At 35.3% G+C, this 16606-nt stretch overlaps 4 protein-coding genes across 5 annotated transcripts; 2 read left to right on the top strand and 2 right to left on the bottom strand.

The window, feature by feature from the left end:
- Positions 1-4678: 4678 nt before the first annotated feature.
- LOC106374587 (protein SRC2 homolog) lies at positions 4679-6069 on the bottom strand. The gene has a single exon (XM_013814583.3). It carries the CDS (start codon positions 5705-5707, stop codon positions 4910-4912), a length of 798 nt encoding a protein of 265 aa, XP_013670037.2. The 5' UTR covers positions 5708-6069; the 3' UTR covers positions 4679-4909.
- A 174-nt stretch (positions 6070-6243) lies between these two features.
- LOC106374585 (mitochondrial zinc maintenance protein 1, mitochondrial-like) lies at positions 6244-6923 on the top strand. Its single transcript, XM_013814582.2, has 2 exons — positions 6244-6590; positions 6677-6923. The coding sequence occupies exons 1-2, from the start codon at positions 6350-6352 to the stop codon at positions 6754-6756; spliced, it is 321 nt and encodes a 106-aa protein (XP_013670036.2). The 5' UTR covers positions 6244-6349; the 3' UTR covers positions 6757-6923.
- Positions 6924-11723: 4800 nt separating this feature from the next.
- Positions 11724-14605, top strand: LOC106376375 (UDP-glucuronic acid decarboxylase 2-like). The gene is made up of 7 exons (XM_013816446.3): positions 11724-12426; positions 12532-12679; positions 13276-13355; positions 13496-13579; positions 13678-13752; positions 13964-14056; positions 14148-14605. The coding sequence occupies exons 1-7, from the start codon at positions 11818-11820 to the stop codon at positions 14385-14387; spliced, it is 1329 nt and encodes a 442-aa protein (XP_013671900.2). The 5' UTR covers positions 11724-11817; the 3' UTR covers positions 14388-14605.
- Positions 14606-14787: 182 nt separating this feature from the next.
- Positions 14788-15832, bottom strand: LOC106376377 (small nuclear ribonucleoprotein Sm D2). Of its 2 annotated transcripts, none has more exons than XM_013816447.3 (4): positions 15697-15832; positions 15568-15592; positions 15107-15289; positions 14788-15016 (listed from the first exon to the last, which is right to left on the bottom strand). In XM_013816447.3, exons 1-4 carry the CDS (start codon positions 15699-15701, stop codon positions 14900-14902), a joined length of 330 nt encoding a protein of 109 aa, XP_013671901.1. In that variant the 5' UTR covers positions 15702-15832; the 3' UTR covers positions 14788-14899. The 2 variants fall into 2 exon arrangements, with proteins under 2 accessions (XP_013671901.1, XP_013671902.1); XM_013816448.3 differs by having other exon boundaries at positions 15107-15286; positions 15697-15826.
- Between the last annotated feature and the right edge of the window lie 774 nt (positions 15833-16606).

Below are 16606 nucleotides of genomic sequence, written 5' to 3'. Positions count from 1 at the left end.
ACTACATCAACTTGTTGCAAGTCTAATTTTCTCTCTTATATAGCCAGACTTATGAGAAATTTAAAAGTAGTTGCATCCACCACATGGGAGTATGTCTCCTCATAATCTATTATTGGTCTTTGTGAGAATCCTTGTGCAACATCAGCCTTATATCTCACGATTTCTATTCCTCACAAGACCCATTTATATCCACTGGTTTTAACATCATATGGCGTCTTAATCATATGGTCAAATACGTCTTTCTTCCTTAAACTATTTAACCCCACGTTTCCATTCAATCCAATTTGTTCTACGAGTGCGCACTCTTATATTGACGTGGATTCATGATCCTCGCTTATATTCATAAATTCAAGTGCTACCTTGTATGCAAATAAATTTTCATATGTCGACATTCCTTATTGGTTCCATTATGTTCCAGACATGATATAATCGATTGAGATTCATTATTATCAAGACCTTTAATACTTTGCAGCTTGACGTCCCAAGCTACATTGTTTGGTACCTGTACCTTAGAGCCGGCCGGCCTTATCTCCATGTCTGGGATGGTTTCCTTAGTAACCTCGGATTTGGATTTTGATTATCATTCTTTGCACCTTTCTTTTGTTTCCGAGGATTCTTATCTTTTGGAACCTAGTTGGTCTACCACGTTTCATATGTTGTCTAGACTCTGTAGCAACTTAACTGTGTCTCTTCTTGGACATCAAATTCGTTGGTGCTTTACAAGTTGGTTTATATATGACTTAGTAATTTTTTTTCGGGTCAGCAAATGTGTCTGGCATTTGATTAGCTAGCTTTTTAAATGTATAATCTTTGGACGTCTATTTCACATTCTTTAGTCCGAGGATCTTGCCAAGACATTGATGGTTGATTCCATTCTATTTCTTTTACCATTCTTTTACCAGCTTTATTTTTTTTCTCCTCCTGGTCTTAAAATAATCCACGTACCTGGCCTCAAATATAATCACCCATAGTTGGCTCAAAGTACTTTATTATTGTGGGAGAATAATATCCAACATATATTTCCATCCTCCTTTTGAGGTCTCATCTTAGTTCTCTGTGGTAGAGCAATTAGTACATAGATAGCACATCCAAATATCTTATGATGGGGTATGTCTGGCTCTTGACCCGTTAATAATTGTGATAGGGGATATCTATACTCACTAAATGGCCTGATGCGTATTAACTTAGGTGCATGTAAATTTCGTGTGGCCCAAACTGTGAATGGGAGTTTTGACCTCATAAGTTATGGTCTATCACTCAGATATTTGCGTTTTAAAAGATTTCGGCCAAGCCGTTCTTGGTATGGACATGTATCACAGAATTGTCCACACTTATCCCCATGGACATATCATAATCATTTAAACGCTTGGGACATGTATTCACCAGTATTATCTAGACATATAGTCTTTATTTATGAAAAATGGGCTCATATCCGTTTTACTGGTGATGGCCTAATGAGTTTCCCTTGTTTACATGCTACACACGTGAGATTCTTTGGGATAACTCTTCTTATCTTTTAATGTGTGCCTTTTGATTATCAATTTTCGCATCATGTTTGGACCAGGATGGTCAATCCGGTCGTGCCATAAACTGTATATTTTTGCAGGCTTTTAGCCTCTATCATACTGATCTATGCATAGTCTAGGTCAGTAGAGAATGCATGTATAGTCTTTAGGACTTATTATGTCCTTGGGCGATTTTATACATATATCTGAAGGAACTTTTTGTTTCCTTCGCCCATTGTTTCAATATAGAAATCATTCATTCTTATATCTTTAAAACTCAATAGGCTGTTCTTGCTCTTAGAGCTGGGTGAATATAAGGCATCACTGATTTCTAGATGCATACCCTTAAGGAATGATATATTAGCCTAGCCATAGTTTTCTTTCAGACTGGCGATATCTGCTTTAGTACTTATATTGGTGTTTTTCAGTGTACTCATTTAGAAAAATCATTCATTCATTTAATCTAAGCAGACAATGTAATAGAAATAAATTCAATGAGATAAAAATCAGAGAAAGATTTTTTTTTTTTGGACCAAAAAAAAGTCTCATATTCCATAAGATCATCTTGATCATGTTCGAAATTATTTTCACCATCTTTATAGACCAAGTGGGTTTCAGGATTCTTCCCTTTCAGACTCTCTTTGATAGAGGTCACAAAAATGTTTGGGAGTCCTTCATATCTTAGCCCAGTGGTTCCCCATTCCACATCTATGGCACACTGATTTGGTCGAGCTTTCTGGTTTAAAGGATATACCACGGTCTCTGCCTCGACCATGGATCAAATTAGGTTGATACCCAGGGCCTTTGCCATAGTAGTTCCCACGGCCAAATGTATAATAGTGATCATGGCCACATCCTTTCTACCCTCATCATCCTGGACGTGGTTAGATTCTTTGGATTCTTTATTTTCCTTTGCGGCCTTATTGGCTTCAGGTAATGGGGTTGATCCAGGAGGTCTCAATTCATTGTTTCTTATTAGTTAGAAATAGACTCATCCACGGACTTGTAGTCCTGGATTCTGAGATTCCTCCATAGCTTTTGGTAATAACACATTTCTTTGGTGATCATATCTCGATTTGAATTATGCCCAAAGGTCTAGAGGATTCTCAATTGTCAAATACTGATCTTTGAAATTCTCAATAAGATGATGACGAATAATTAATATTGCCCTGTATAAATCTTTCTCATTGGCATTATTGCCTTCTATGATACATTCACCAAGTTTTTTTGACTTTAGGATAATCTTTGTATCCAATGTCCACTGTAAATAATTATCTCCAGAAAGATTTAGGGCAACAAAATCCAGGTTGATTTTCGACATCTCAAATCAATCAGTCAATTTCTAGCAAGTCTCAGCAATACTATTTCTATGTGCTTATAATATTATGGTTTATCAAGACTAGCAAAAACATATTCAATTAATCATGCAATTAGGGTTTAAAAATCAATGGATTTTAGCAAGACTAGTAAAAATATTTATTAATCACTCAATCAGTTTAAATGCTGATTTTAGCAATACTAGAATATAGATTTCAAGCATGAATTTCAATGAATCAGTTTCAAGGCTGATTTTAGCAATACTAGAACATAGATTTCAAGCAAGAATTTCAATGAATCAGTTTCAAGGCTGATTGGTATTTAGCATAAACCATGTGTAAATAATTTATCTAGTATCCGAATTTATCAACCCTCAAAAACATATAATCAGATCAATCAATTTAATCGAACTTAGCATGCAATCTTAAACCTCAAGACATTAGATTTTATCATGAATCTATCAACCTAGCACACGAATTCTCAATTCTCAAAGACATCCAAATCATATCAATATAACCTATCATACGGATTATTTAGGGTTTCTATTTAAAACAAATCAGATTACAAAACTATCAATCCTAGCAGATGATATTAAACCTCAAGAATCATGCAATCAGATCATTCGGATTTTAAACAAGTAAACCTCAATCAATCTATCAACATATCGGATTATATAAGCAAAGCAAGCTAGCAACCTATCGGATTCAATCAATGTTTTAACAGGCTGGTCGGTTTAAACAATTTTAAATCAGATGAACAATTAACCAAGCAGGATGAGAAAATAAATCTATCAATGTAACGGTTAAACAATTCTAGCAACATAGCATCAGATTTAATCAGATTTAAAACCTCAATGATCAAAACCGAAAACAGTTTTGATTTCAAAATATTCGATTAGGGTTTTAATATGTGATTTGATAATTATAGTATAATTAATTCTGAAACTTATATTATTTAGGGTTTATAGATATAGGGTTAGGGTTTATCGGATTTTAACTTGTAAAAACCGATTTGGGGTTTTAATCATGTAGGAACATGATTTAGGGTTTGGGGTATCGAACTTTTAGAGCTTCGATTTACTCAATTAGGATTTTTGATCTATCACCCTATGGTTTTGATTCATAAAGATTAGGGTTTTAGGGTTTCATTCTTTATCAATCAATCCATGTTCGATTATGGGTTCTTAGGTTTGAATTACCTTTTAACCTTAGATGATTGTTGAATCGGACCACCAAAGGAGTTGAGCCGCGAGCTTGACACGAACGGGACGCGAGCTGGAATGGATCGAGTCGCTTTTATCGGGTCGCGGACGTCCTTTGTTGCTTGATCGGGAACGCCTTGATCGTCGGACGCGAGCTGTCTGATGTTGTCGCGAACGAGGAAGAGGTCGTGTGCTGGAGCTGCTCTCGGGTCGCGAACGTCTGAGCTAGGATCAGGAACGCCTTGGGCTGCAGCTGATCGGGGACGCGAGCTGGAACAGATGCGGGAACAAGAGACGCGATCGGGGTTTAGGGTTCGTCGGATCGCCGGCTAGGGTTAGGGTTTTAGGGTTTTTCTATTTGGGTATTAGCTTAGGGATTTAGAGTTTCGTGCTGATAACGTGTTATAAAAGTAATGAAAAGTCTATCTTTATTCATAACATAGAAGTTCCTTATAAATAAGATTACACCGTCATAGATAAATGAAAAGATTACAAATCATAATCTCTTGGTTATGAGTTATTCACAATCTGGTTCATAACAACATTCTCTTTTTTTTTTCAACAACAATATTATTAATACTTAAACTGTGAATGGATAATACAAATAATCAATTAACCAATATTATACTTAAATTGTAACATTCTTATATAATTATTTTAAAATGGTTTTCATATTGATTTGAAGGTAAGTTTCTTTACATTTTAATTTAATATGACCAATATATTCAAGATTTTCGATGAGTAATAAAATCAACAACAAGCAAACAATCTTTTTTTTTCTGTTTCAAGTTTGAACAAATAAATAGAAAGTGAATAGAAAAAAAAAAAAAGAAGTAAATGTCTACAACTCTCCTTATCAACGACTTTGCACCGACGAGGCGACCCGTTAAAATCTGTAAGGATTCATGGGTGGATATAGTGCCGGTTGTGTAGGATAGCCTTCAGGTGGACATGGTAAGCCAGGAAATATAGATGTATACAATGTCGGTGGCCTTTCCGGTGTGTAACTCATCGGATAGCCATGAGGTGGATACAAGCCGGGGAAACATGCCGGAGGCGGAATCTCCGGCTGAGCCTGTGGTGGATAAACCGGTGGCTGATGAGAAGGAACGTGACCATAGCTAAACGATCCAACGCTTGGAAGCAACTGACTCAACACGGGTCCATTCGAAACTGGCCGGTACGTAGCTGCAGGGGGACGCACCGGCTCATGAGCTATGTACCGTGAGCATCCCACACCGCTCGTAGCAGTCACCGGACCGGTGAAGGAATAAGTGAAACTGATATCGCCTCCTTGTTTTCCGTTAGCCTTCTTGATCTTATACGTGACGTATCTTTGACCGGCCTTATCGTTTCCGAGATGATCCAAAAGCTCTTTCACCGGAACGTGAACCTCGCCAATGTCTTTATCACCTCCTCCTCCACGTTGCTCGCATTTGATCTTGAATGTTAGCACAAGCCGGTTGGCCTCAGCTAAAGTTTGGTCGATGGTGAATTTCATTACGCCGTCGACCCACCTGGGGCTTGTTCCACTGTCTCTAGCCACTTGTGTCCGCTGCTCACGGTGGTCGGAGCATTTGGGATCGCCGGATAACTTGACAGCCACGAAAACATCCATCTTAGAGACTTTCTCAAGCCCTTTTGCTGACGTGACATTTATTTCAATAGATCTCGTCGTCTCCATGTTGAAAATTACCAAGATTGAAATGCAAAAGGCTGGTTCATCTCTAAAGACGGTACATATAGAAGTTGCAGAGACGACTAAGAGAAAGTCAATGGACTATTTCGTTTTTCTTTTTTTTTTTTTCTTTGGGTCAAAAAGACTATTTCATTATTACATCCACTAGTCTCTTTGAAATTTCTAACGAATTAAGATTTTAATATGCAACTGTAAGAGTAAAGTATTACCATGAAGGAAGGAGTCTGTGTGTGTGAACAGTCCAAAGGCCATATTACAAACTCAGTCAAAAGGTAAGACTAGAGTCACACAGACCAAACCAGCTTTTAACCTTCTTCTGTCCATTTGATAAAAAAAAAAAAAAACCTTCTTCTGTCCATCAAAACTAGTGGACAGACTTTTAGCCGGAAAAAAAAAAAACTAGTGGACAGACATATAGGATCCGAAAAATTCGGGTTTAGTCCAGACGTAACGGGTACGACTCGAAATATCCGTTAGTGGCCCAATAAAGTGGGGTCTAAACTTAAAACATTAAGAGGGCCCATTTGGAACCTTCGAAGTTGATCAGAAGGTTTGTCGGAAACTATTTCTATTCCCAATCTTGGCGGAGGAGACGGCGGACGACCGAAAGAGCTGAAAGGAGAAGAAATGGTGAGCAGAGAAGCGTTGATCGCATACAGAGCTCTGCTCAGGGCTACAAGGAAATCATTCGCCGGAGATACCGAGATGCTCAAGGCTTCGGCTTCCGAGATCCGTAAGAAGTTCGAAGAGAATCGCCACGTGGCTTCCGATTCCGACATCCCACGCCTACTCGAAGAAGCGCGTGAGGCGACTGAATTCATCTCCACCATGATCGTTCAGGCCAAACTCAACGAACGCGGCGGATACGGTACGTATTACACCTTTCCTCTGCGCACCATCTGTTTGTTGAAATGTCTGACTGGAAACTGATCTTTCGAAACTGACGTGTCTCAGAGGTGAAAGCAAGTCAGGAACACGCGGGAGCGACTTTGGAGCTTCCGACAGAGGAGATGCTTCGGAAAAAATCTGTATGAGTTAAGTATTGGTCTCTGAGACCACATTGTCACTGTCTGAAACTGGATTTCTTCTCCCTTGCTTGTTTTGTTTTAATAGGGAAAGGTGTGATTCTCTGTTTTGTTCTCTCTTTACAGCCAAACCGACTCAGATTTTATTAATAAAGAGCTCATCACATTCAATTTTAGATGAAGTTCTTCCATTTCTGATCTATGATTTGTCCATGAATGACAGGATTTCACTTGCTTTTCATGCCTCATATTGGTTCTAGTTTTTTGTTAGCTATAGACACTCACTTTCCACATCTCTTGGAAGCCTTATCTTGTCTCAGAGACCCACTTCTTGCATCGTGGCTATATCTATCTCCTTGTTACGTGCTACTTTGGAATTGAATTGTTTCTTACATCAGTTATGATGTTTATCTCTCTAGTGGTCCGTGCTTGTGCGGTTTCATAGAGTCTGATCGGAAGTTTGAAAAAAAAATTGAATGCGGGAAGAGTGAAGCCATGATCTTAGTCTAGTTTTCAAACCAATGGAATAGTTTTGGATATGGGGTTCATTTTCTAAAAGAGAACCAATAACCCTATTCATGGTTTTGCTCAGGAGCCCATTATGTTCTCCATGGTTTAAGTTCAGAGTTCTACGTTTATCTTTAATGTCTCATTCATGCTCTGCAATCATTTACTTCTTGTGGTGAGGAGCACTGTCTTTTGTTTCTCTTGTGAGTTCAATTTGTATTACTGTATTTAAAAATGAGCATTACAGGAATTTCTAAGCTCATATTTTATTGATTGCACTGTTCTTCTACCTAATCAGTATTAAGCCTAATCAGTCATCCCACAGCCGAAATATTGTAGGCGGCCTAATGTCATATATTGGGCCAGTAGTACTACAGTTCCCATTATTATCACCGTCCCAAGCTCAAGAGCCACCAAGCGAGTAACCAACCTGTCATAAAGTCAAAACGTAAGAAGAAGTCGGTGTCAACTTCATGAATGCTCGAAATTTTCAGTTCTACCATTTTTGATCCATTTGAAATCATTTTTATGTTCTTTTTATACGGCAAAGTACGATGCCGCCAAGAACCTTTGGGCAAGTGGCATAAAAGCCATCTCGGCCTGGTCTTGGCAATTAGGAGTTCCTCTCCAAATTTAAGCAGGGCTTATTGAATCAAGGATTCCAAAGATTTCAAAATTTGAGTAATTCCAAGAAAATCAGAGATTTAAGTAAATCATAAAAAGATTTATTACAAGTTTTAAGGTTTTCTGAAGAAATTTCAGAGTTTTTGAAAAAAAAATTCAGAGTTTTTTTTTAATTATTTAAAATAATATTTTTATTTCTAAATTACTATAGTTTGATATTTTATCGTTTTATGATATATATAAAATATATAAAAGTTTTTAAAATCAATTTTTAAATATTTTTTTTTTCATTTCAAAGAATTTTCTTTTCTTTTTTTTTAATGTGAAGTAATTTTCTTTTTATTTTTTTTTAAAAACATATACCATTATAAAAAGTGGTATTTTAACTCGTTCTTTTCTACTATAAAATATGATCCAAATCTCACTAAATTTCGTATGATAGATTTTATTGACAAAATACATATTTTTCAATAAGCTGAAATTCGAGAGAAATTATACAAATGAATAATCCAATAAACTTGGATTTTATATAAAATTTATAAATGTTGGCAAAGTTTTTATTTGAGTTTTTAGTTCAATGATTGATCATAGTTTATAGTAACATTTAAATTCAGATAACAATATTATATAATTCAGGTTCTCGGAAATTTTGTAGTTTTGCTTTGTATGTACTATGAATGTCTTCAACTATATCAAAACTAATTTGTGTGGCCAGGTGAATTATTCCGACATAAATTAGATGATAGCCTCAACTTTTTTTTAGCAACAAATACTTATATTAAATTGATAGCCTCAACTAACACATAAATAAGACAAGTTATACTGCAATCATTTAATTGTGCATATTTTGTTGTCATTTCATATACGAATAAAAGATATAACTGATGGTCTGTTCTTGTATCATAAAGACTGCATGGGAATTAGGAACAATACGAATATACGATGCAAATGCAACTGATGAAAATATCCCATATATATTATTTGAGAAGCATTACAACTTCTTTTTATAGCCACATGTCATCACTAGAATAATTTTTAGAATCATTAGAGAAATATGTTGGTACATCTAATTATATAATAAGTTTTTTATTAAACTAACAATAAATTCATCATTAATGTAATTTATTATTTCCTTAAATAAAATTTACGGAATTGCCTAATGTGGCTAAAGTATATATGACAATTAATGATTTTGAATAATTAAGATTTGATAAAAAATAGTGTATCTTCTATCATATTTTTTAATTTTAAGCTATTAAATAAATTAAAAAACCACAATAACCATATAATAAAAATTTATATTTTTATGTATATGTTATATTTTGAATTTTTACAAATGGCTATAAATTACTAAAACTGTTAAAAGTCTCACATTCAAATTTTATGATCCATGGTTTAAAATTTTTGTTATGACAAAATACAAATGATTACAAAAATTATATAAGTAAAAAGTCTAATTTAATTAATTAATAAGATTAATATATATATATCGTTTTAAATTAAACTATAAACCATATAAAATACAATATTTTAGTTTCAAAATTTACTTTGAACAATTTTTTTGATAAAAGTTTTGAACGATCATTGACAACTTATTTTTTTTTTAAATTATAAATTACTAAAACTATTAATCCCACAATGAAAATTTTGTTATCAGTAATTTAAATCTTTTTCTATAAAAGATACAAATGATCAAAAAACTATATGAGTATAAATCATCATTTAATAGACATTAATATTAAAAATATACTAAAATATATTATCTATGTTAGTATCATTTAAATTTAATAATATATCCTATCAAATAAAAAAAATTTTGGATTAATACAATTGATTTATATGTTCGTACCAATTTAATTATATTTTTAATAGTTACTGACTTTTAATTATTTAATATATATTTATTATTTTATAATATGTAAAAATATTTAATACATAAAATAATTTTTATATATAATGTTGATTCCGCGCAAAGGGCGGATCTTAACGTAGTTTAATAGTATATTCAATTTGTACTCCATAGTAGCTAACTCACGCATTAGATCCAAAACAATGCATGTTGGAAGCAATAATGTTTTTTTTTTTTGGGTCTGCTACATTGCTAAACGAAATTAGATCCTAATATTATGTTAATTTGTACCCACCACCACCCACGTCGGCTCTACTCTACGAATCCAATTAAAATGTTGCACCCAAAACAGCTAATGATGTTTGTTTTTATTCAGTATACACGTTTCCTATATTTTCACCACTAATCCAAATGTTCCCTTCCATCAAATATTTTATATTGCTCCACGGACCGATTCAATATCTTTCACATATATCATCAAAAACAGCTAAGGAAATATCTCAAAGTATACAGTTTTCATTTGACTAGTTAATCAAATAAATGTTACTATAAGCAAATGTTCCAACCAACCATATAGTTAGGATATGCTTCTAAAATCAAACAATGATACGTAGTTAAAAACTTTATTGACTCGTCCATGTTTACCAACCCATTTTTCTCTTAAACATTTTCCCATACCATTCTTTTAGATGACTTAAAACAATATTAATATGTTTGATTTGGAGTTTTTATTTATGTTAACAACTAGGTGTTTTCCTGCACAATGGTGCAGTAAAATGTTTTTTAAATCTAATTTATATTTAAAAATAAATTTATTAAATATTATAGATTTTACTATTTTCTTACTAATATTTAATATAGATTTGATATATATTAAATCAATTTGTATAAAACTAATAAAAATAATATAAAATTGTATAATTATCAAATATTTAACCTAAACAATATTATAAAATTTGTAGATAAATAAGACTAATGACCTTACGGTTAGATATTTAAATTTTTAAAAAATTGTAGAAATTTTTGAAAACTTTAGTAATACAAATTGTATAAGTATACAAAATAATAATATTTCGAAATTTGAAATGTTATATATGAATATATTTATTTTATAGATGATGTATGAACGATTACCATATTTTAAAAAAGTTTACCAAAAAGAAATATCAATATTAAATGTAATATACGAATTATTACCATATTCTAATAAGTTTGCCAAAAATATAAATCAACATTAAATGAAATTATCCATGTCATATTTTTTTCGGAAACCATGTCATCAATTTCAGTAGCAATGTCATATTTGTTTTGTGAAATTGATTGTAGAAAAGACATGTGGCAAAATTATTTCGCAAATATACTCTAGGGGATACGACAAAATAAAACAAACAACAAGTCACATTTAAAGCTCAGGTAGACACTTTTTGTGTATTATATATCACGTTTCCCAAACCATTAGGGCCAAAAACGTTACGAATGTGACTATGTAAAAAATAGTTTGTTAGGACATTCTAGCTTTTGTTTAAAACGAACATTATGTTTTTTGTAGTTGTTTGGCAAATTACTAATTCTATATGCATGTTGGTTGTTAATAACCTAAAGGGAAAAGTAAAAGAGAAAAACGAACGTCGAAATCACTCAAAGCTCCTACCGATTTGGCTTTGAGTGCTAAGTTAGGGTTTGGCATTGACTTTGTGGTCATTAGCATACCTAACGAACCTATGACATCATTAGTTACACTTATTTTTACAATTAAATTTTTAGAAACACTATAAATCACATTATTATATGTGCTTTTTTTTTCTTGTTGCTGCAAATAATGGAGTAAGTAACAATATTATTAATGTCCGATATTGAAGTAAAGTCGAAGAAAAATAAATAAAAATTCCCATTTTATTCGCACCCTAACCGAAAGGGTATTCTCGTAAATAAAAATGATTACCCAGCCTTGATCTGTAACGCATTCGCTACTTAAATACACAGAAAGGCCCGATTCGCTTTTCACTCTCGTCTCGGTCAAAGTCGACTCAGTTCCCGGCGAGTTCGACTCGGAGATTTTTTTCCTTAAAGAAAACGAAGAAGGAAGCGAGATGGCGAGCGAGCTGATCAACCGGCGACACGAGGCGGATCAACCCGCCGCCGATGCGTACTACCCGAGACCTACCAAACCGTGGCTCTCCGCCACCCGCCCGATGCGTTACATGCTGCGCGAACAGAGACTCATGTTCGTCGTCGTCGGAATCGCAATCGCGACATTAGCGTTCACAATCTTCCCTCGCTCCACCCGATCCATCTCTTATTCCGATCCGTTCTCCGGCTACGGAATCAAACCCGAGGAGTCGTACGTTCCGGCCCAGAGGAGGCCCAGCATTGAGTACACGAGCCGGATCGGGTCAACGGGCGGGAAAATCCCGCTCGGATTGAAACGCAAGGGGCTGAGAGTCGTGGTCACCGGCGGCGCGGGGTTCGTGGGGTCGCATCTGGTGGATCGGTTGATGGAGAGAGGAGACACGGTGATCGTCGTGGATAACTTCTTCACGGGGAGTAAAGAGAACGTGATGCATCATTTCGGTAACCCTAACTTCGAGCTCATACGCCACGATGTGGTGGAGCCGATTCTTCTTGAGGTGGATCAGATCTATCATTTGGCTTGCCCTGCTTCCCCTGTTCACTACAAGTTCAATCCCGTCAAGACTATCATATCCTTTTTTAAAAAAAAAATTGAATTTTGTTTTTGTTTTTGGAGATGGAATGTTTTTGGTTTGTTGTTGTTGTGTGTATTCTTTGACTCGATGTGTGTGTACAAGACGAATGTGGTTGGGACGTTGAACATGCTTGGTTTGGCGAAGAGAGTCGGTGCTAGGTTTCTCCTGACGAGTACTAGTGAGGTTTACGGTGATCCTCTTCAGCATCCTCAGGTCGAGACTTACTGGGGCAACGTTAATCCCATCGGTAATCCCTTCTTTATTAAGTTTTTTTTTTATAGCGTGCTCTGTTTTGCTGCTTGTTCGTTCATTGGTTGTGTTCTTGAATCGGAATCTGAAACATATTCCACCGTAAGGTGACACGACCACGTTTAGGGATTCTCAGTCTCTTGTCTTTTGAATTTTCTATGACCGTGTCTGGAAATTCGCACGTTATGCGAGCTGAAAAACAGGTGTTTCGTAGTGTGTCTCATGTGCTTTCCTTTCGGATCTGGTCCCCTTCTCTGTTTGGTCAACCCATTCAAACGTGAAAACGGGTCTTTCTGAACAAGCTGCTCTGATACGTATCTCTGCCTTACAAGAAGCCTCCACATTTAACTGCTAGCATGACTTTTTTAAAAACCTGCTTTCCAAATTCGAGAGCTTTAAATGATTTTTCTTTTACCCAAGTCATTTTTTTTTCCGACACGTGACTGCCTCGGATGGGTTTACTTGGCTGTCGTAACGCTTTATTGACTGTGTTCTTTGAACTGTTCTCGTCTTTTTTTGAAACTTACAGTAAACATGTTGCTTGTGCTGTGGTTGATGACTGATTGTGGTTGTATTGAATAATGATTGGAACAGGTGTTCGTAGTTGCTACGACGAAGGAAAGCGTACGGCAGAGACGTTGGCCATGGACTATCACCGTGGAGCCAATGTTGAGGTTGGTTGTTTTTTAGTTTTTCAATTTTTCCCTCCCTTTCAAGCCAAGATATGTTTCTGACTAGTAACTGATGAGGAAAAAGAGATAGAGTACATTTCAGTGACTAAATTTGTGTCTGCCTTGTTTGATTGTGGTCACAGGTCAGGATTGCTAGGATCTTCAACACCTACGGTCCAAGAATGTGTATAGATGATGGACGTGTTGTCAGCAACTTTGTTGCGCAGGTTGGTTAACAATCTAGTGTCACAAACAGTAAATGATTTAAGAATAGTTTCGTGGATCATTAGAGTAATGATGGTCTGAATTGGTTATAATTGAACAGGCACTAAGGAAAGAACCGTTGACTGTTTATGGTGATGGGAAGCAGACACGAAGTTTCCAGTTTGTTTCTGATCTGGTAAGTCCTCTGTTTTTTTACTCCCGCTAAGAACGATTCAATTTAGTACTACAAATTGCCGTAGGAAAGAGTTTGTAGAGTGTTAGAGAGGAAAAAAAACAGGGCAAGTTAATTTGTGTGAAATGCCCTCACGTGTACTGTAACAGAATAGTTAGTGTGTTGTGGGATCTATTACTGAGTCTTGTTTTGTGTTACTGTGTGATGCATAAAGGTCGAAGGTTTGATGAGATTGATGGAAGGAGAACATGTCGGGCCATTTAACCTTGGGAACCCTGGTGAATTCACCATGCTCGAGCTTGCTAAGGTCTTTTTTTCTATACATATATATAATAAAACTTTTTGATTTCTTTATAATGAAGCCTGGTGGATTCTGATGTCTTTGATTTGGTTGGCAGGTGGTTCAAGAGACTATAGATCCAAACGCAAACATAGAGTTCAGACCAAACACAGAAGACGACCCTCACAAGAGAAAGCCTGACATCACAAAGGCCAAAGAGCTTTTAGGATGGGAACCAAAGGTGTCTCTTCGTCAGGGACTCCCTCTCATGGTCAAAGACTTCCGTCAACGTGTATTTGGTGACCTGAAGGAAGGCTCCTCCGCGACTGCAACAACCACCAAAACAACCTCAGCTTGAGCAAACGCAGTTGCATGTAGCTGCCATTGTGGTTTATAACCAGAAATCATAAGCCACAATGAGGAGAGAAAGAGAGCTTCGTTTCATAAGATTTATTTTGTTTTTGATTTTTCTATTTTGATATTATATTCGTGTAACGTAGAGTAAGAGTGGTTGCCTTTACTTATTATATTCATGGGACCTCACTACAGTTTAAGGAAAGCTTTTGTCTTTTGCAATTAGTAAGTTTTGCGGTCACAACTCACAACATAGCTGCTGCGCTTTAGTGAACAACAAGACAACAGTAGGTTTAAGACTCAAAGATCAAAGACTTTTTATCGTATTTTGCAATTTTAAAGTTTAGTGGCATTGCTCAGCGTTGTACCTTAGTCATAAGAGAGAGGCGAAAACACAAGTGAAAAATACAAAGGAAACGCTAGATTTAAGACTCATAGTCAAAGATGGTATCTCCTCTGATACAACCATAAAGATTTGATGAGAAAAAACAACTACAAGCAGCTGACATCTCTCTCTCACTTGGGATTCCTGAGGACGATAATGACAGAGTCACCACGGAGAAACATCTTGCTGATGAAGCGATCTCTGTTGACGGGAAGAGCCTTCTTCTTTCCTTTTCCAGTTTTAGGAACCTAAAAGAAACCATAGAGAGAAGCCCCCATGTAAGAAAGGAAAGGACTTTCAATACAAAATAGAAAATAGGTACAAAAGGCTTTCTTTACCTCAGTCCACATTTCTCTGACGTTTTCGAGAACCATGTTGCAGTGCCTGTCAAAAGCTCTAACACGGCCGAGTAGTTTCCTGTTGTTGCGGCAATTGATCAACACCTGAGTGTTGTTCTTGACGCTCATCATCAGAACAGAAAGGGGTCCCGTGTTGAACTCCTCCTCTTCCGTCTTTCCCTGCTAATCAAAGTACATAACAAGCTTATACGAGGGACTATGATATCATCATCAATCAATCAATCAATCAAAAAAGATATCAAGTAGAAGAAACCAACACCAGAAACATTCACAAAGCTAAAACTCTATGACTATCTCTGAGCAGACAGAAGATTCAACAAGACAATTCTCTCAACAGTTGTGTATCTGATCTACTACTAGCATAACCTCTACAAGATACACACTCGCGAACCAGAGCTTCTAATAGATGGAGAGATCAGTAAACGAGACATTTCACTTACGTTGGTATCCTCTTCCATTGGCCTACTGCAAAAAAATACGAAACCAAAACCAGAGTGTTAGAAGAGAGAACAATCTTTGATTCGATTAAGAAATATAAAACTAGTAGACGAAGCGAAGAACACTCCTACCTCATGTTGACTCGAACAGAACTCCGCTCCAAAAAATTAACTCTCCGACGCAGATCCAAGAAATTAGGGTTTTATCAGCTTAATCACGCTCCAGGCGGTGCCGAGAGTTAGATAGTACATGGCGGTTAAAAGAGGCCTGCATCTAAAGCCCATATAACTATTGGGCCTCCGTAATTTCCACGCTTATGATTTCCCTGTACTACCCCAAAGATTTCAGCTTTTTCGCACTATTATTTATTTAATTTTTAAATATTTTAAATCTATTTAGCAAACATTTTTTTTAGTATTCATTTCATATAGAAACACTTGTATATAGCTTGTACATTGTGCACCTATTTTGTGTTTCTTGAAAAGATTTTTATGTAATCTAGTAAGCAAAATTGTTATAGAACTGATAGATACCCCAAAAATATCCCATAAATTTTTTAAAAGAGAGAAAAATAAACCTTTAGATATCCCTGAAATATTTTTATCATGTGTTTATATATATATATATATATATATATATATATATATATATATACTAATGTTTAATTTTGTTTTAAATATTAAATTTTAATCAAGTAACTCAATTTTATGAAAAATACTTTTTTTTTAAACACATGAAAAATACTTATATTATTAAGTTTTTTTTTCTTAACAACAACACAACTTTATTAATTAAATGGTAAAACACATTATACAGATACATACATAATAACGGAGTCACAACAAATAGTATGGATAAAAATATACATAAAACCATAGAACATAGAGAATAGTTCGAAAATATTATCTTGGAGAGGTCTTTTGTTAATAGAGTTATAAATTTTATTAATTTTCTTGCGATCTTGAAATCTTAATTTATCGCATCATGAAGATCGATAGTGTATTAACCGTAAGAAAATTTATATTATTAAGTTTATATGAT

The sequence above is a fragment of the Brassica napus genome, chromosome C4 (assembly GCF_020379485.1).
Source record: "Brassica napus cultivar Da-Ae chromosome C4, Da-Ae, whole genome shotgun sequence".
Classification (NCBI taxonomy): Eukaryota; Viridiplantae; Streptophyta; class Magnoliopsida; order Brassicales; family Brassicaceae; genus Brassica; species Brassica napus.
Note: the sequence above shows the minus strand (reverse complement) of the source record. Positions and strands in the feature narration are given on the sequence as shown.